Genomic DNA, 13,629 nt, shown 5'->3' with positions numbered 1-13,629 from the left:
AGTATTAACCACATATGCTGAAAAAGATTTGCATTCTTTTCAAATCTTTAAAGGATGTTTTTTCATTTTACTCTGATTTCATCAGGAAAGTATTTCATAAAGGATGTTTTTTCCACCCGATTTAATGATTGATTTGTCACATGCCAAATGCTGAATTGAATTGCATTTGTTTATGACAGGCTAGCTGTAAAATATTGACAGTTTGTGTAGTGTGCACCGAGCAGAGATAAATAAAGCATTTTAATATCATGAGGTTGTACAAGGGTGTATTTGCTTTGCGCTCGTAAGTCATTTCAACTTGTAATGTCAAGTATAGATCAATAAAGCTAGCTCAAGCTCATCGAATGGGCAATAAACCAAATCTGAAATTCAACTGTTACTTGGTTATAGGGGGTGTGTGCATTGTCAAAGACATGGGGTCACCAAAGTACAGAACAATATGGTGACACTTTAACCTGAATGTCTAGTGTTGCAGGGTAATAACCACTGTGCATGAGTAAATGGTTCAATCTATGACTAAAAAAGACCCAGACCGATTAATCTGGGGGCAGCTTAAAGAAACATTACAGAAATGGTTTTTGCTAACAAAACAGCTGCTGGCTGTGTAAGCACTTTATGTAATCCACCATATACATAAACTTACAAACCTGTAGAAGTTTGAGATCGATCGGCCATCTGGGTCAAGAGAGAATAGTGAAAAAACGATTATAAATTTTGTATTGCATCGGTGCCAAAATAAAAATGAATAAAACGCTCACTGAGCGATAAACTCCAAACGCGAAGTTGGATTATTTATTTCTTGTCGAATACGACATTTCAGACAGAAATATTTCAAGCGATGTTTTCAACTATCATCATCATTAGACCGTGTAAGTTTTCGGAAATCTGTGATCTTCACCAGGTTTGTTTCTTACCAATTCTGTAACGTTCCTTTAAATGAAGGTGGCAATCATTGTTATCCAATGTACTTTTGTGCTGTTTGTGTTCTTGAGCTGGTGGTTGCATGTGAGTGCAATGCAGTGGTTAAAGGGGTTAACTAAATATAATTTCTGCCATCGAGAAAGAAATCTGAGTTTGGTTGGATTGGAGTTGGTACGTTCATCACACCCAACAAACATAACAACTTGTCAACAAGTCTACTTCTTCCAGACACACAAAGTATTTTTGTTCAGTAATAGGCTGTAAGCAATAATATGTCTCCTGACAAAATGGCTAAATTGTAACCTTTCTTGTTGCTATACCCCACCAGACCCCAACACCCACCATGGAGCTCTTTGCCCCACATAAATTGTTCCCATTCATGCATGACCTGACCCTAGACATAACTGTTATCTGTGTCCACTGTCACTAGGTCAGAATTTAACGTGTACACAGTAGCTGCAACAGTTGTGTGTACCTAATGAAAGAGTATGCTTCACTATCTGTTAATCTCTTGTGAATTGACCACAACACAATTTACAAGGTTGTTTGACAAAGGTGTTATCCAATGTGGTAAACAAGATAAACACACTGGTGAATTTAACTGTCTATTTCAGACATCCAGGCCAGGTAGCCTGACACTGGTGGTCAAGTGAAGTAGATACAGATATCTGCACCACAGGTCTACTAAAATCTAGAGCCACAGAGCCTGGACTTTCTGCAGGCATGGTTTGTACACAGCCTAATGGAAGAAAGCATAAAAATCATTTATTTTATGGAGATTGCACTGTCAAACTCTTATCAACTTTCGATATGATGAAAAGGGGCACATCTCAAAACTCGTCCAGCATTTACTTTCATAATTCTTGGATTTATGTGGAAACTATGACACCAAATGTCAACTTTCCCGTACAAGGTCACACAATTATTATAAACAAAGTTTACATGGTCCATAGATGAGTTTGGAAAGTTCAATGGAGACAACAAACTCTGAATGCAGAAATGTACATTGTGTTGTACCACCACCCCCCCCCCCAAGTCCATGATCTTTTTGGTGATATTTTTTTAGCTCTCAGAAACTTAAAGAGCTAAATTGATCTATCAGCAGGAGCATGGGTTCGGCTGCTTAGAAGAGAAACCTTATGTCTTTAACAACAACATTAAAGGCAGTGAAAATTTGAGCTCAATCGGTCATCAAAGTTGCGATGATATTAGTGAAAGAAGAAAACACCCTTGTCACACAAAGTTGTGTGCGTTTAGATAGTTAGTTTCGAGACCTCAAGTACTAAATCTGAGGTCTCGAAATCAAATTTGTGAAAAATTACTTTTTTCTCAAAAACTATGGCACTTCAGAAGGAGCCGTTTCTCACAATGTTTTATATCTTCAACCTCTCCCCATTACTTGAAATCAAGAAAGGTTTTATGCTAATAATTATTTTGAGTAATTACCAATAGTGTCCACTGCCTTTAAAGAAACTTGGGCCATCGTTCATAGATCCCCAAGTCTGCTGGCCAAATACCAGTTAAAGATTAAGATGACCAGTCAAATATCACTCCAAGTAGTCAGACTAGCTAGTTCAGTGTTGAATGAAAAGCATCGCTATTTCATTTGATATTTAATATGGACCAGTGAAAATGGTGGTGGACTTGTGAAATGACAAGCTTCTCGTACCTCTAAGAAAAGTTCAGGGCAAACCATGCACTAACTGAAGTGAGTAGTTTTTAGCCCTTGCGCCTTGTGCTTACACTTAAGTAGCCCACATAATGTAGTTTCTACTTGGAGGCTGCATCAGGGGCAGTTTCATGGCTCAGCTTATCAAAGAATTCTAGATGCTTTATATGGTCCATAACATTTCACGATGGGCAGGGCTTGAGCCTTGAAATTGGACTCTGGTAACCTTTGCACAACTGACCATAGCATGCAGTTCACTCTTAAGCTTAAAATACAACAGTAAGCATAAGTGGTAACTGGGATTGTGCTCAGATTATCTATTGGAGAGCTCCCTTAAATCATCAATCTTGTGGTTGAGTAATTATTGTCTAACTGTAGTGTTTACACAATCATTGACTAAACAGACAATATGGAATGATACTGAAACTAAAATAAATAGAGCGGTATCAAAAAGATGATAAAAACCTTTGAAGTTGTGGATATAATTGATTGATATTATAAACCGCGAAGGGCAGATTGATGTATTGAGTAAACAGATACTGTACTATACTATACTACAAAGGCATTTATAAAGCGCTCTTACAAAAAATGTATCACAGTGCTTTACACAGAAAGAAAGAAAAAAGAAAAAAACAAGATAAACATACAACAAAATTAAGAGTCATATAAATAGGTTTTGAGAGCTTTTCTGAAGGCTGCTAATGAAGATGAATGGCGTATATTGTAGGCAGATCTGATCTAAATTCATTTTATAATTTCTAGTAATGAAACCAAGATGCCTCATAAGCGAATCAATGAAGCTCGCAAGTTGATGTATTGAATAAACAGATCTGAATTTTATAATTTCTAGTATAATTAAACCAAGGATGCCTCATAAGTTAATCAATGTAGCTCGCAAGCTCTGGTATTTCTGATAATAGCAGCGTGTGGGTTTGAGTCCTAGTCATGGCATTTGAGTCCCTGAGCAAGATACTTTACCATAAATGCTAATTGATGTATTGAGTGAACAAATCTGCCGTCGATTTCACAAAACTTTTCCTGACTTAAGATTAATCTAAGGACTTTGGACAAGTCCCAACCCTCCACTGTGTCATGCGGACCTTAAGATTAATCCTAAGTTAAGACGAGTAACTCGTCCTAACCCGAGATAAGACAAGTCCTAACTCTTTGTGGAATCGACCCCTGATCTAAATTTTATGATTTCTGGTAATTAAACCAAGGATGCCTCATAAGTGAATCACTGTAGCTTGCAAGTTCTTGTGTTTCTGATAATAGCAGAGTGTGGGTTCGGGTCCTGGTCGTAGCATTTGTGTCCTTTACCATAAATGCTTTGTCTTTGGATGGGACGTAAGCCATAGGTCGTGTCTACATGTAGTATTGGTAGTTCATGTTCAGAATATATTTTATCATGGAAAAGTAGGGGTTTACATCGTCTTTAACTCTGAGCCCAGTTTAACTTTAAATTAAGATGGGGTTTAAAACCTTGAGTTTAGACAGGGTTTAAAGCTGGGATCAGGATGGGAAGGGGGTAGAGGCTAAAGATTAAAGATTGTTTAACTTTGCTCTCATTCTCAGTTTGAACCTTTGTGTGTTTTTGTGAGAAGAAAAGTGTGAAAATTAAGCATCTTCTACATTCATGGAAAAAAAAAAAAATCATTATTCTATGCAGTTTGTTGAACCAAGACTTTGTGAGATTGGATCGATCGATTTTTTACTGATACCAGACAATGGAAGTTTGACATTGAAGTTGCATAATAGTTTCCTCAAATGGACTCGACATGTCTTGCACCAAAGGTTCCCATGTATTGCTTTTACATTACAAGTCCCAATATCACACATGCCTGAAGTTTGCGCAGTCTGTTCTTGTACATTGATAAATTAATAATTGCAACCTCATGTTAAATTTGTGTCAGCACTTGCACATTGGGTTCTGGGGTTGGCATACAAAAATACGCGTCGGAATTGAATGGGTTCATTCACCACATATATTTACATTTAATATTGTTTCTTTGGTCTATTGTTCCATATTGTCCGTAGGGAACCATGCCAGCCTACTTGATTGTTACAGACTCACCCTTAACACTAGCCAGGACCCAATTTCATTAAGCCGCCTGTAAGCACACAAACTTGCTAAGCGCAGAAAAGTATTGCTGAACAGAAATAGGTTACCAGCCAAAATTATAATACATTTACATTGTTTTGACTGGTGCTCCAAGCCCCCAATCAATTTTTGCTTAGCAAAGACATGTTTCAAGCAGCATTTTCTGCTTAACAGCTTTATGAAGTTGGGCCCTGGTGTACATTGTCGTTTAAAAACTTCTTTGGGCTAGCACTTCTCAACTTGCCCTCCCTTTAAGCCTTGTCACACGAGGCAACTTTTACAGGCAATACGTGTATGATTCTGGACTACTTTGGCACCACTTGCGTAATTTTTCAAGCAATTTCTTACGAGCCTCAAGAAAAATATGTGAACATTCAAATGTAACTGCCTTTTTTTCATAGAGATTGCGGGGAACCGGTTGCCTGTAATTTGCCTCGTGTGACATGGGCCTTAGGCTTCTAAAAACTGTACAACCTATTAAAATTTTAAATGCTCACATATCTTCCTTTGCAGACATGAATAATAAATTTTTAAAATGTGCTAATTTATTTTAGAGCGTGTAAATGTAACTTCATTTGACCATTAAACCTTTTGTGCATGCTACCAACTTGCCCTGTAGGTTACTTAAAAACTGTGCATTCTACTTATTTTTTTTAAATGACCCTGGGCCAATATTTTTTCCTTTTCAGATGTGAACAATACATTCTAAAAATGTGTTAATTTATTTCTGAGTGGTGAAGTAACTTCATTTGACTTCTCAACTTGTTGTGATTGCTGCCAACTTAACCTTGTAGGCTAAAAAAAATGTGCGACTTACTTATTTAAAATGCCCATAGGCAATCCTTCCTTTTCGATTTACCAATTGGGTCCAAATTTTCACAGGTTTGTCATTTTGTGCGTATGTTGAGATACACCAAGTGAGAAGACTGTTCTTTGGCAATTACAAAAGTTGTCCAACAGTGCCTTTAAACTGTTTGTGTTTGCTACCAGTAAAAACATCAGTGATACATTAAAGATAATACATGTTTACAATCTGGGCTATGAAAACTTTTTGGGGGTGAACTGTAAATACACTGTTTACTCAATGGGTTACAAAAATCATAAAGCACAAAGCCTAGTGTTATGTTGACAACAATTGACATTTTAACAAAGCACTTACTCAGTATTGGTTTTGTTGTATTCACAGAATAGCAACAATGTGTGCTGTGCGTCACAAGTACAGCACCAAAATTTGTAAAGTCTTACACCTTATCATTCTCACCCTTTCACAGAAGTGCTGTGTTTGCCAAGTTTTGCTTTGAATGTTTGCATTTCATTTGTGCACTGCGACAGCATATAATTATCCAGTAAAATACAGTTTTTCCATTTTTCTTTTGTCTCGTGAAATGGCATTGTCCAAAGTTATCTTTGTGAGTGTATTCTGCGACAATACACTCATATAAGTGTATCTGGGCTCAAATTTTACACTGGACCACCGGCATGAGGCCAGTAGTTTTGGTGTCGAGCCAGTAAACTCATGGACAAGTGCGACGGTCTTGTGTTTGCCAAGTTTCGCTCTGAATGTTTGCATTTCATTTGTGCACTGCGACAGCATATAATCATCCAGTAAAATCCAGTCTTTCCATTTTTCTTTTGTCTCGTGAAATGGCATTGTCCAAAGTTATCTTTGTGAGTGTATTCAGAGACAATACACGAGATAAGTGTATCTGGGCTCAATTTTTACACTGGACCACCGGCATGAGGCCAGTAGTTTTAGTGTCCGGCAAGTAAACTCATGGACAAGTGCGATGGTCTTGTTATTTCAGACGACCAATAAAACTATTGGGTAGGTCTTTTTTCTTAGAACAAATACAAAATTTGTCTTCAAACGTTGACTTTGAGTCTGATAAATTACCTTTCAATTCTATAGACCGTTATCATGCTGCCTCCATCTTGGTCAAGTTCCTCGTACCGAATAACATTAATGAATGCTATTAATCATCTTGCAATTAGCGAACCAGACTAGTTTGTTCTTCCAGCCTCGGTTTGGTAACATTTATATCAATGGGAGAAATTCAAGATGGCTGCACCGTGATGAAGGGCTGTTGAGTGAATTATGTGGTGAGAGTTTGGAGTGAATGAAGAATAGGGAGGGTGATGTAAGTCGTTAGTTATTTCTTGTCTAAACTGTCACCATTTTCACAAAGTGGCAAATCTGCTCCATGTTCAAACTCTAAGTTTGGAGAAAATCGCTTTTGAAGTTGAACTATATTGTTCAAACTGTTGTTTAAAGACTGTTGTTTTTCTTTTGAATTTTATGACAACAATTAAGTTGACTTCTTCTGACACACAGAGCTGTCATGTTTTTATCCATCCTGTTATTGGTGGTTGCTCTGTTGGATGTGGCTGGAAAAAAAAAAAATAAATAAATAAATAAAATTGTGTTTTAAACAGTTTGCAACTTTTTTGATGAGTTTAAAGGTGATCGAAAGTGCAGAATTCTGTTGGCCCGGTGGTAGATTTCACAAAGGGTTAAGACTAGTCTTATCTTGAGTTAGGAGGAGTAAGACTCGTCTTAATTTAGGACTAGCCATACGTTTTTAATATCTCCTAACTCTTTGTGAAATCGACCCCTGGTCATTTTTACTTTTAATGTAAAATTGTAGTAAAAAAAGATTAACCGTCTGCTATCTATCCATCTTTCTATCTATCTGTAGATATATCATTCATTTGGATCATTCCTATAATATATCAGTTTGCAAATCACACAGATTTATGTGAACAACAGAACTTTAATTAGACCGCTGTACTATTTTTTCGGTCATATCTTCCCAAGGGATCAAGGTTCTGGTAAGTCGGTGTAATGATGTACTCGTGACTTGCACTGTATTCAACCAGAGTCAATATAACAAGATATCCTAGTAACGTTTGTATGGTGCTTTCTATGAGTGCTTCAATGCTCTCTTGACTGTCTGAAAGAAGTGCGGGTTGAGGGAGGGCTATTCACTGATTGTGCCACAGAGGAGATTTTCCCTGTATATATGCAGCCACTGAATGAGAGTGCCACTCTCGAAAGTTTTGATTTGCATGGCTGCATGTGGCTGCACAGCATACCATTCATGTCAGTCGGAATACTGCTGGTTCGTTTAGGAATACACACTACATTGGTGGGCTTATTTTGGAACCATCATCTGCAATGCATTGTTGCTCATAATATCAGTAGCTCTTAGTATGCTTGCTGATGCACTCTTTGAGCTTGGATCTAGATAGACTTGTGGACAAGTCGTTAAATGTCCGTCGCGGTGATAGTGTTCCGACTCTCCACGCGATTCCCGCGATATTCTTGCAAGACTGCTTGCCCTGCGAGACTACTGCTCTTAATTGGGAGTAGAAGTCAGGCAACAGTTCGCGCAAAAGCTGTGACCTCGCGAGAGCACCGCCACAACTCAACTATCTCACCCCGTGGGGACCATTAATGACTTGTCCACAAGCCTAGGATCTAGAAAGTGTGTACAGATAGTCCCTATACAATTGTTTCAAATATTTGATTTCTCAGGTGGACACACACCTACGTACATGTAGGTCCACCCAGACATTGGGTATTTCTGTTAGGTGCATTCTTCATTTTCGCCATAGCGCAGTTTTTAAATTTTGCATCAGACACAGTGATCTTCACTTAAACGGAACAAGTTTCTTTGAAAACTGATGGCAAGAAGTTTTAGTTCAATACCATGACTGTGTTTTTCCCATTTTTCCTTCTTTTCACAGAAATATTCGTTTTGGCAGAAATCTTGCATCATCAAAGAGGACAACATATCGTTAATTACCAACCATTTTTGGTAGATTATGTACTGGCTGGTGACTCCAACCGTCTATTGATGGCAGTGCCTGTGGTTTACAGTACGCTGGCGACTTTTCTGAACGAAACAGATGTCAATGACAATTGGAATGGAACAACAGAGTCCCCAGGACCCAAGCCTCCTTACTGGGATCTCCACATCGTCATTATACTTTCGACAATTTTATTTATCGTCATGACGATCAGCATCATCGGAAATGCCCTGATCATCTTAGTGATGGTTTTCTTCAAAGGAATGAGAAGTAAGACCAACATGTTCATCACAAATCTTGCCTGCGCTGATTTCGGCGTTTCGTTGCTCTGCATGCCCTTCTCACTGGCTACTGTTATCCACGGAGACTGGGGGTTCGGGCCAGTGCTCTGCAACATCAATGCCTTCTTCGAGGCTCTCTTTCTTGTAGCATCCACACATGGTCTCATGGTGATTGCCCTGCACAAGTTCTTCTCACTCGTTATGCCTTTAAGACGCCTTATCAACCGGCGTCGAGCAATCTACATGATTATGTATGGATGGTTCATCGGTTTCACCTGTGCAATCGGGCCCATAGTTGGCCTCACTGAGAATCAGTACAAACCTGGAACGTCACAATGTGGGCCAAAATACCCTGAGAAACTAACAGAGAAACTCATTGGCATCTATGTACCAGCTGTTGGCATCGTTATCCCACTGCTATGCCTTATTATAACTTATAGCGTCATATTTAAAACTATCCAAAGTTACAGCCAACGACTGCGGAAAAACACCAACATGGCGGAAGACCGTATCTTCAACCAACAGGTACGGATCACAGTGACTCTATTTATAGTCTTTGTGGCGTTCTTCATTTGCTGGTCGCCATATTTCATTTACTCCACACTTGGACTGTCGATGGGTTTTCACAACGTGCCGACTATACTGAATGTTGCTGCTTACTGGAGTGGCTATACCAACTCAGCCCTCAATCCGCTCATATACGCCTGGCGGACGAGGTCGTACCGAAAAGCTTTCAAGAGGATATTCTGCTGTGACATTCAAGGAGGCATGATTTCTGGTGAGTTCTAGAAAAATTATAGTCAGTAGATGCACAAGACCCATACAATGGGAGACTTTCTGGGACGATAGAGGGCAGCAGACTTACCGGGTAAATCCATTGTTCTCAGAATTATGCGCATGTTCAGGACTACGTAAACAATGGAAATTTACCCGGTATGTCTGCTGCCACCTAGCGTTGGAAAGTCTCCTATTGAGAAGGTAGTGCATTTCACTCTACCAGCCAGGTTCCTAGTGGAGGATACCAATGCCTACATCCTTTACAGACTGAAGGGGATAACTCTGTTTCAGCCCCAGGAGTAGGTGGCAACGTGCCCCTGGTGGCGTTTGATTTGGGTCATAGCCCAAAACAGTTAAAGCCCTCACCCTGAAGTGGCTGTCTGTTTCTTTGCATTGTGCGGCGATATCATAAACAAAACATTTCTTAACTTAAACTCTGCACACCACAAAGTGAACACACACAAATTAAATTTTGCAAACTTTGAAATCTTTGATTTTCCACAACAGAAGTGTTCACTGAGTGTTAGATCATACTTTTGAAAGTTTTTTTTTCTTCATCAAAACTTTTGGAAGATTGAAAAAAATTCACACCCTCCTTTAACTAAGCTATTGAATGTTTGTTATTTAGAATGTATTTTTTGTTTCTTTCTCACTTTTGTTTTAAACAGATACTGGAACTGCCAATAACGGAGGTAAGCTCATACGGTTCTTTTGAGAAAATTTGTTTTATTTTATATTTAATGTTTTGTGTTAAAAGTATGTGTCTTCCATATGAATTAGACTATGGATTTTTTGTCACTTGTGTTTTCTGTGCATGTCTTCTATGACAATAGAAGGAGAATCCATACCTTGAGGCATTGATGCAAGTCCAGTCGGAAATTTCATCTTTGAGAGGGCGAAACCATTTTTATTTTCCAAAGGGCGCACTTCACTGGAAAATCTTAAAGTCTATTGGAACCTTTTTGAAGGGGGGGGGGGGGGGGGCGGGGGGTAAGACCAGGGCAACAGAGGCCGTGGCCTGCATGTTATTCCATGCTTAAAATCTACCCAAATATACTCAAATTTGCAGCGCCATACAACTAAAATGGCAGGGCATACAAATTGACTTATAAAAAGACGAAAGAGTTGCACAGATACTTGTGATCTACACACGTTTTTTCCTTTCTCTATTTCTATGGCGCCACCATAGAACTTGTCCAAGATTGAGGTTGTTTTTGTAGTACGTAGGGCCACTGATTTTCCGCGATCGCGGAAAACGGACGGAATTCGCGGAATCCGCCCTTTGAAACGGAAAACGGGATTTCAGAAAATTTGATTTTTTTTTTTTTTTTTTTTTTTTTCTTGACGCCAAAACTATTGAAATTGCATTCTTTATTAAGATTCTTTTTGTTAAACTAAAAAGGCATCAGAAATCAGACCATTAAAAAGTACGAGATCGTAACCGTGGATCATTCTGTTCTACTTCACACCATCCTCAATGTTTACACACATGATGTACACACGTTGTTAACATGGTTAAGCGAAGGGCATTATTCGCGGCACGTTTTAAACATTTTTTGTTCACCCAAATTGCATTTTCTCCCTCTCTTTTACCAACAATAATACACAAACTAGCTTACCTATGATCTATAAGAACACATACAATGTTTTTTCATCTCGGAAAGGTCTAAAATAAAACCATAAACTGTCAACATTCTGTCGCCAAAGCGAAAACAAAATGGCTGACATTTTGTTTGTGGATGGAGAATGGTCACGTCCATAGACTTGTTCCCAAGTCTTTGATCATGCTGAAACAGCGCCCTCTTGTGGATACACTCCTGTCATTAGCCTACAATGTGGCTGATGCAGAGAATCAACTGCAGTTTTAGACTTGGAATCAAGTCTATCACATCATGTGCATTGATACTGCAGTCACAGTGCAACCTTTTTAGAACAGCAGTATACAAAATAATCCACAATTATAAAAAAAAGTATTTTTTTGAAATTTGTCAGTTCAAATGAACATTTTACGAAGTCAACAGTGCAACTTATCTCAAATTGATTTTTATAAGTGTGTCCCTGGGTATTAAACAACCTTTTATCTAATTAAAAAAACATGAAACGGAATTTTTTGTGCCTGAAACGGAATTCATGTTTTTGCCAAACGGAATTTGCACTTTTCTGAAACGGAAAATCAGTGGCCCTAAGTACGCTGCCCTGGGGCAGGCTACATTCAATGTATAAGGAATGAGAAGTGGCCTATTGACTTGAATAATTCAAAGCAAGCTGTATCGTAACTCAAGACACATTTTAAGAAACCTTTTTGAAAAACAGATTGATGATTGCACAGGCATGATCAAGTGAAGAAAGTCCCTTCCAGTGGTATGTATGGATGCTATGGCTAGCATGCATTGCAAGTTTGAACCATAATTTCATTATAGTTATAGCATTCATGACTTCATACTGCAAGAAGTTTGAGCAACTTCGTTCCCAGGGGTGATCGATCTCACCGCCCCATTTTTTTTGCCCAGCATGCCTTGCTCGATCATAACCCCTGGAATTGGCCAATTTAAATGTGCTATATGCTAGCACATTTAAATGAGCCATTAATGAGTGTACATATTCATTATTCAATATTTTCTATGCGCGCACGCATGTCTTTCGTTTTAAAGAATGTATTTGTTTTTGTTTTTTAAAAACGTGTACGTGTCATAAAAAACGTGGGCGTGATCAACATACAAATATCTAAAAACTCAGCTCGCACGCACTTGACATCTAATGCATAACCAATTTCCTGAGCCAATCAGCGTTGTTTTTTAGTACATCCCTCCCAGGGGTTAGTGATGAGAGGTATCGATACGGCGCGCTGCCCATGGTAGTGAGGCTGAAGTGTGAGGGCTCGCGAGCTTCGTTTTCATGATTTGCGTACTTAGTACCATTTGTGGCGGGCTGGAACTATTTGATTTTCATTTCACAAACCAATTAAGATCAGGGCCCAATTTCATTAAGCTGTTCGCAGAAAACTCTTTGGAGCAACTATTTTTTTGCTAATAAAAATAACAGTGGGTTACCACAGTTGAAACAATGTGAACTTGGAGACAGTTTGGCCTGAAAACCTTTTCCTGCTAAGCATGATTTGTCTGTGCTTAGCAATTTGTTTGTGCTTACAGGCTTTATGAAATTGGGATTAGACCCATTCAGCTCACTGCACACTGAAAGTGCAAAGTGCCTGATTCTAATTGGCCATTAGTTAAACATTCCAGAGCCTTGCATATTGGTCCCACATGGTCGTCTGAGCTGTGTTTACAATGTTATAAGAATAGACAGGTCTTTCATCATTCTCTAGGTGTAAAGTTGACAAGCAAGATAAAGCTTTTCTAATACCTTACTATAAAGACAGGTCAAAAAGAATACCTTTAAAAGTTTGGAATTGAAACGAACTTTACTTTATTGAAAATGACAGTGCCTCAGGCAGAACCTCCTTATTAAACACTGCAAAGCAAACCAGTCACACACACACAAAAGTTCCACTACTGACCCCCTTTGCGCTAATAAAATGTCTCATCAAAATGTTATTAGGTTTTATAACAGATTAATCCCAACTTTTTGCTGTAGTCCATTGTATTTTTATAGTAATATGGGGAGTTAAACATGGCTCTAAGGTTTTACATGATTGATAACTGTGTTTAGACTGAGTCCTTGAGATAATGCTAGAAAAGTGCATTGATGCATGTACACCTCATACCAAACTGGTTGATTGATGCATGTAGCCTTACTGCATGGCAGTCTGTCTGTCTGTCTGAAATCGTGGAAGTAGAACTATGATGAGCTTTGATATACCATGGAGGATATTCTTGCTCCATAGATATTCTGTGGGCTCAAAAATAGATCCTTTATAAAGCCTGGGGTCGATTTCACAAAGAGTTAGGACTAGTCTTAAGAGATATTGAAAACTTCTGGCCAGTCCTAAGTTAGGATGAGTTACTCGTCCTAAGTCGAGATAAGACTAAGTCTTAACTCTTTGTGAAATCCACCCCTGGTTCAGTATGGGATTGTGAATGCGATGCAAAGCAAATTTTGACATCACAGCT

At 38.7% G+C, this 13,629-nt stretch overlaps 1 protein-coding gene across 4 annotated transcripts in view; it reads left to right on the top strand.

Moving 5' to 3' along the window:
* LOC117290733 (alpha-2 adrenergic receptor-like) overlaps nucleotides 1-13,629 on the top strand; it is a 46,241-nt gene that overhangs the window by 14,709 nt on the left and 17,903 nt on the right. For 2 of the 4 annotated variants that reach the window (XM_033772274.1, XM_033772275.1), the window contains exons 2-3: nucleotides 8,439-9,560; nucleotides 10,228-10,251. In XM_033772274.1, coding sequence (XP_033628165.1) covers nucleotides 8,549-9,560; nucleotides 10,228-10,251 — 1,036 coding nt within the window. In that variant the 5' untranslated portion in view covers nucleotides 8,439-8,548. Of the gene's footprint in view, nucleotides 1-8,438; nucleotides 9,561-10,227; nucleotides 10,252-11,872; nucleotides 12,095-13,629 lie in introns of those variants that run through there. The other 2 variants (XM_033772277.1, XM_033772276.1) reach the window with 2 other exon arrangements.

Source organism: Asterias rubens, chromosome 5 (genome assembly GCF_902459465.1).
Source record: "Asterias rubens chromosome 5, eAstRub1.3, whole genome shotgun sequence".
In the NCBI taxonomy this organism is placed as follows: Eukaryota; Metazoa; Echinodermata; class Asteroidea; order Forcipulatida; family Asteriidae; genus Asterias; species Asterias rubens.
This window is presented reverse-complemented; position numbering and strand designations above follow the sequence as displayed.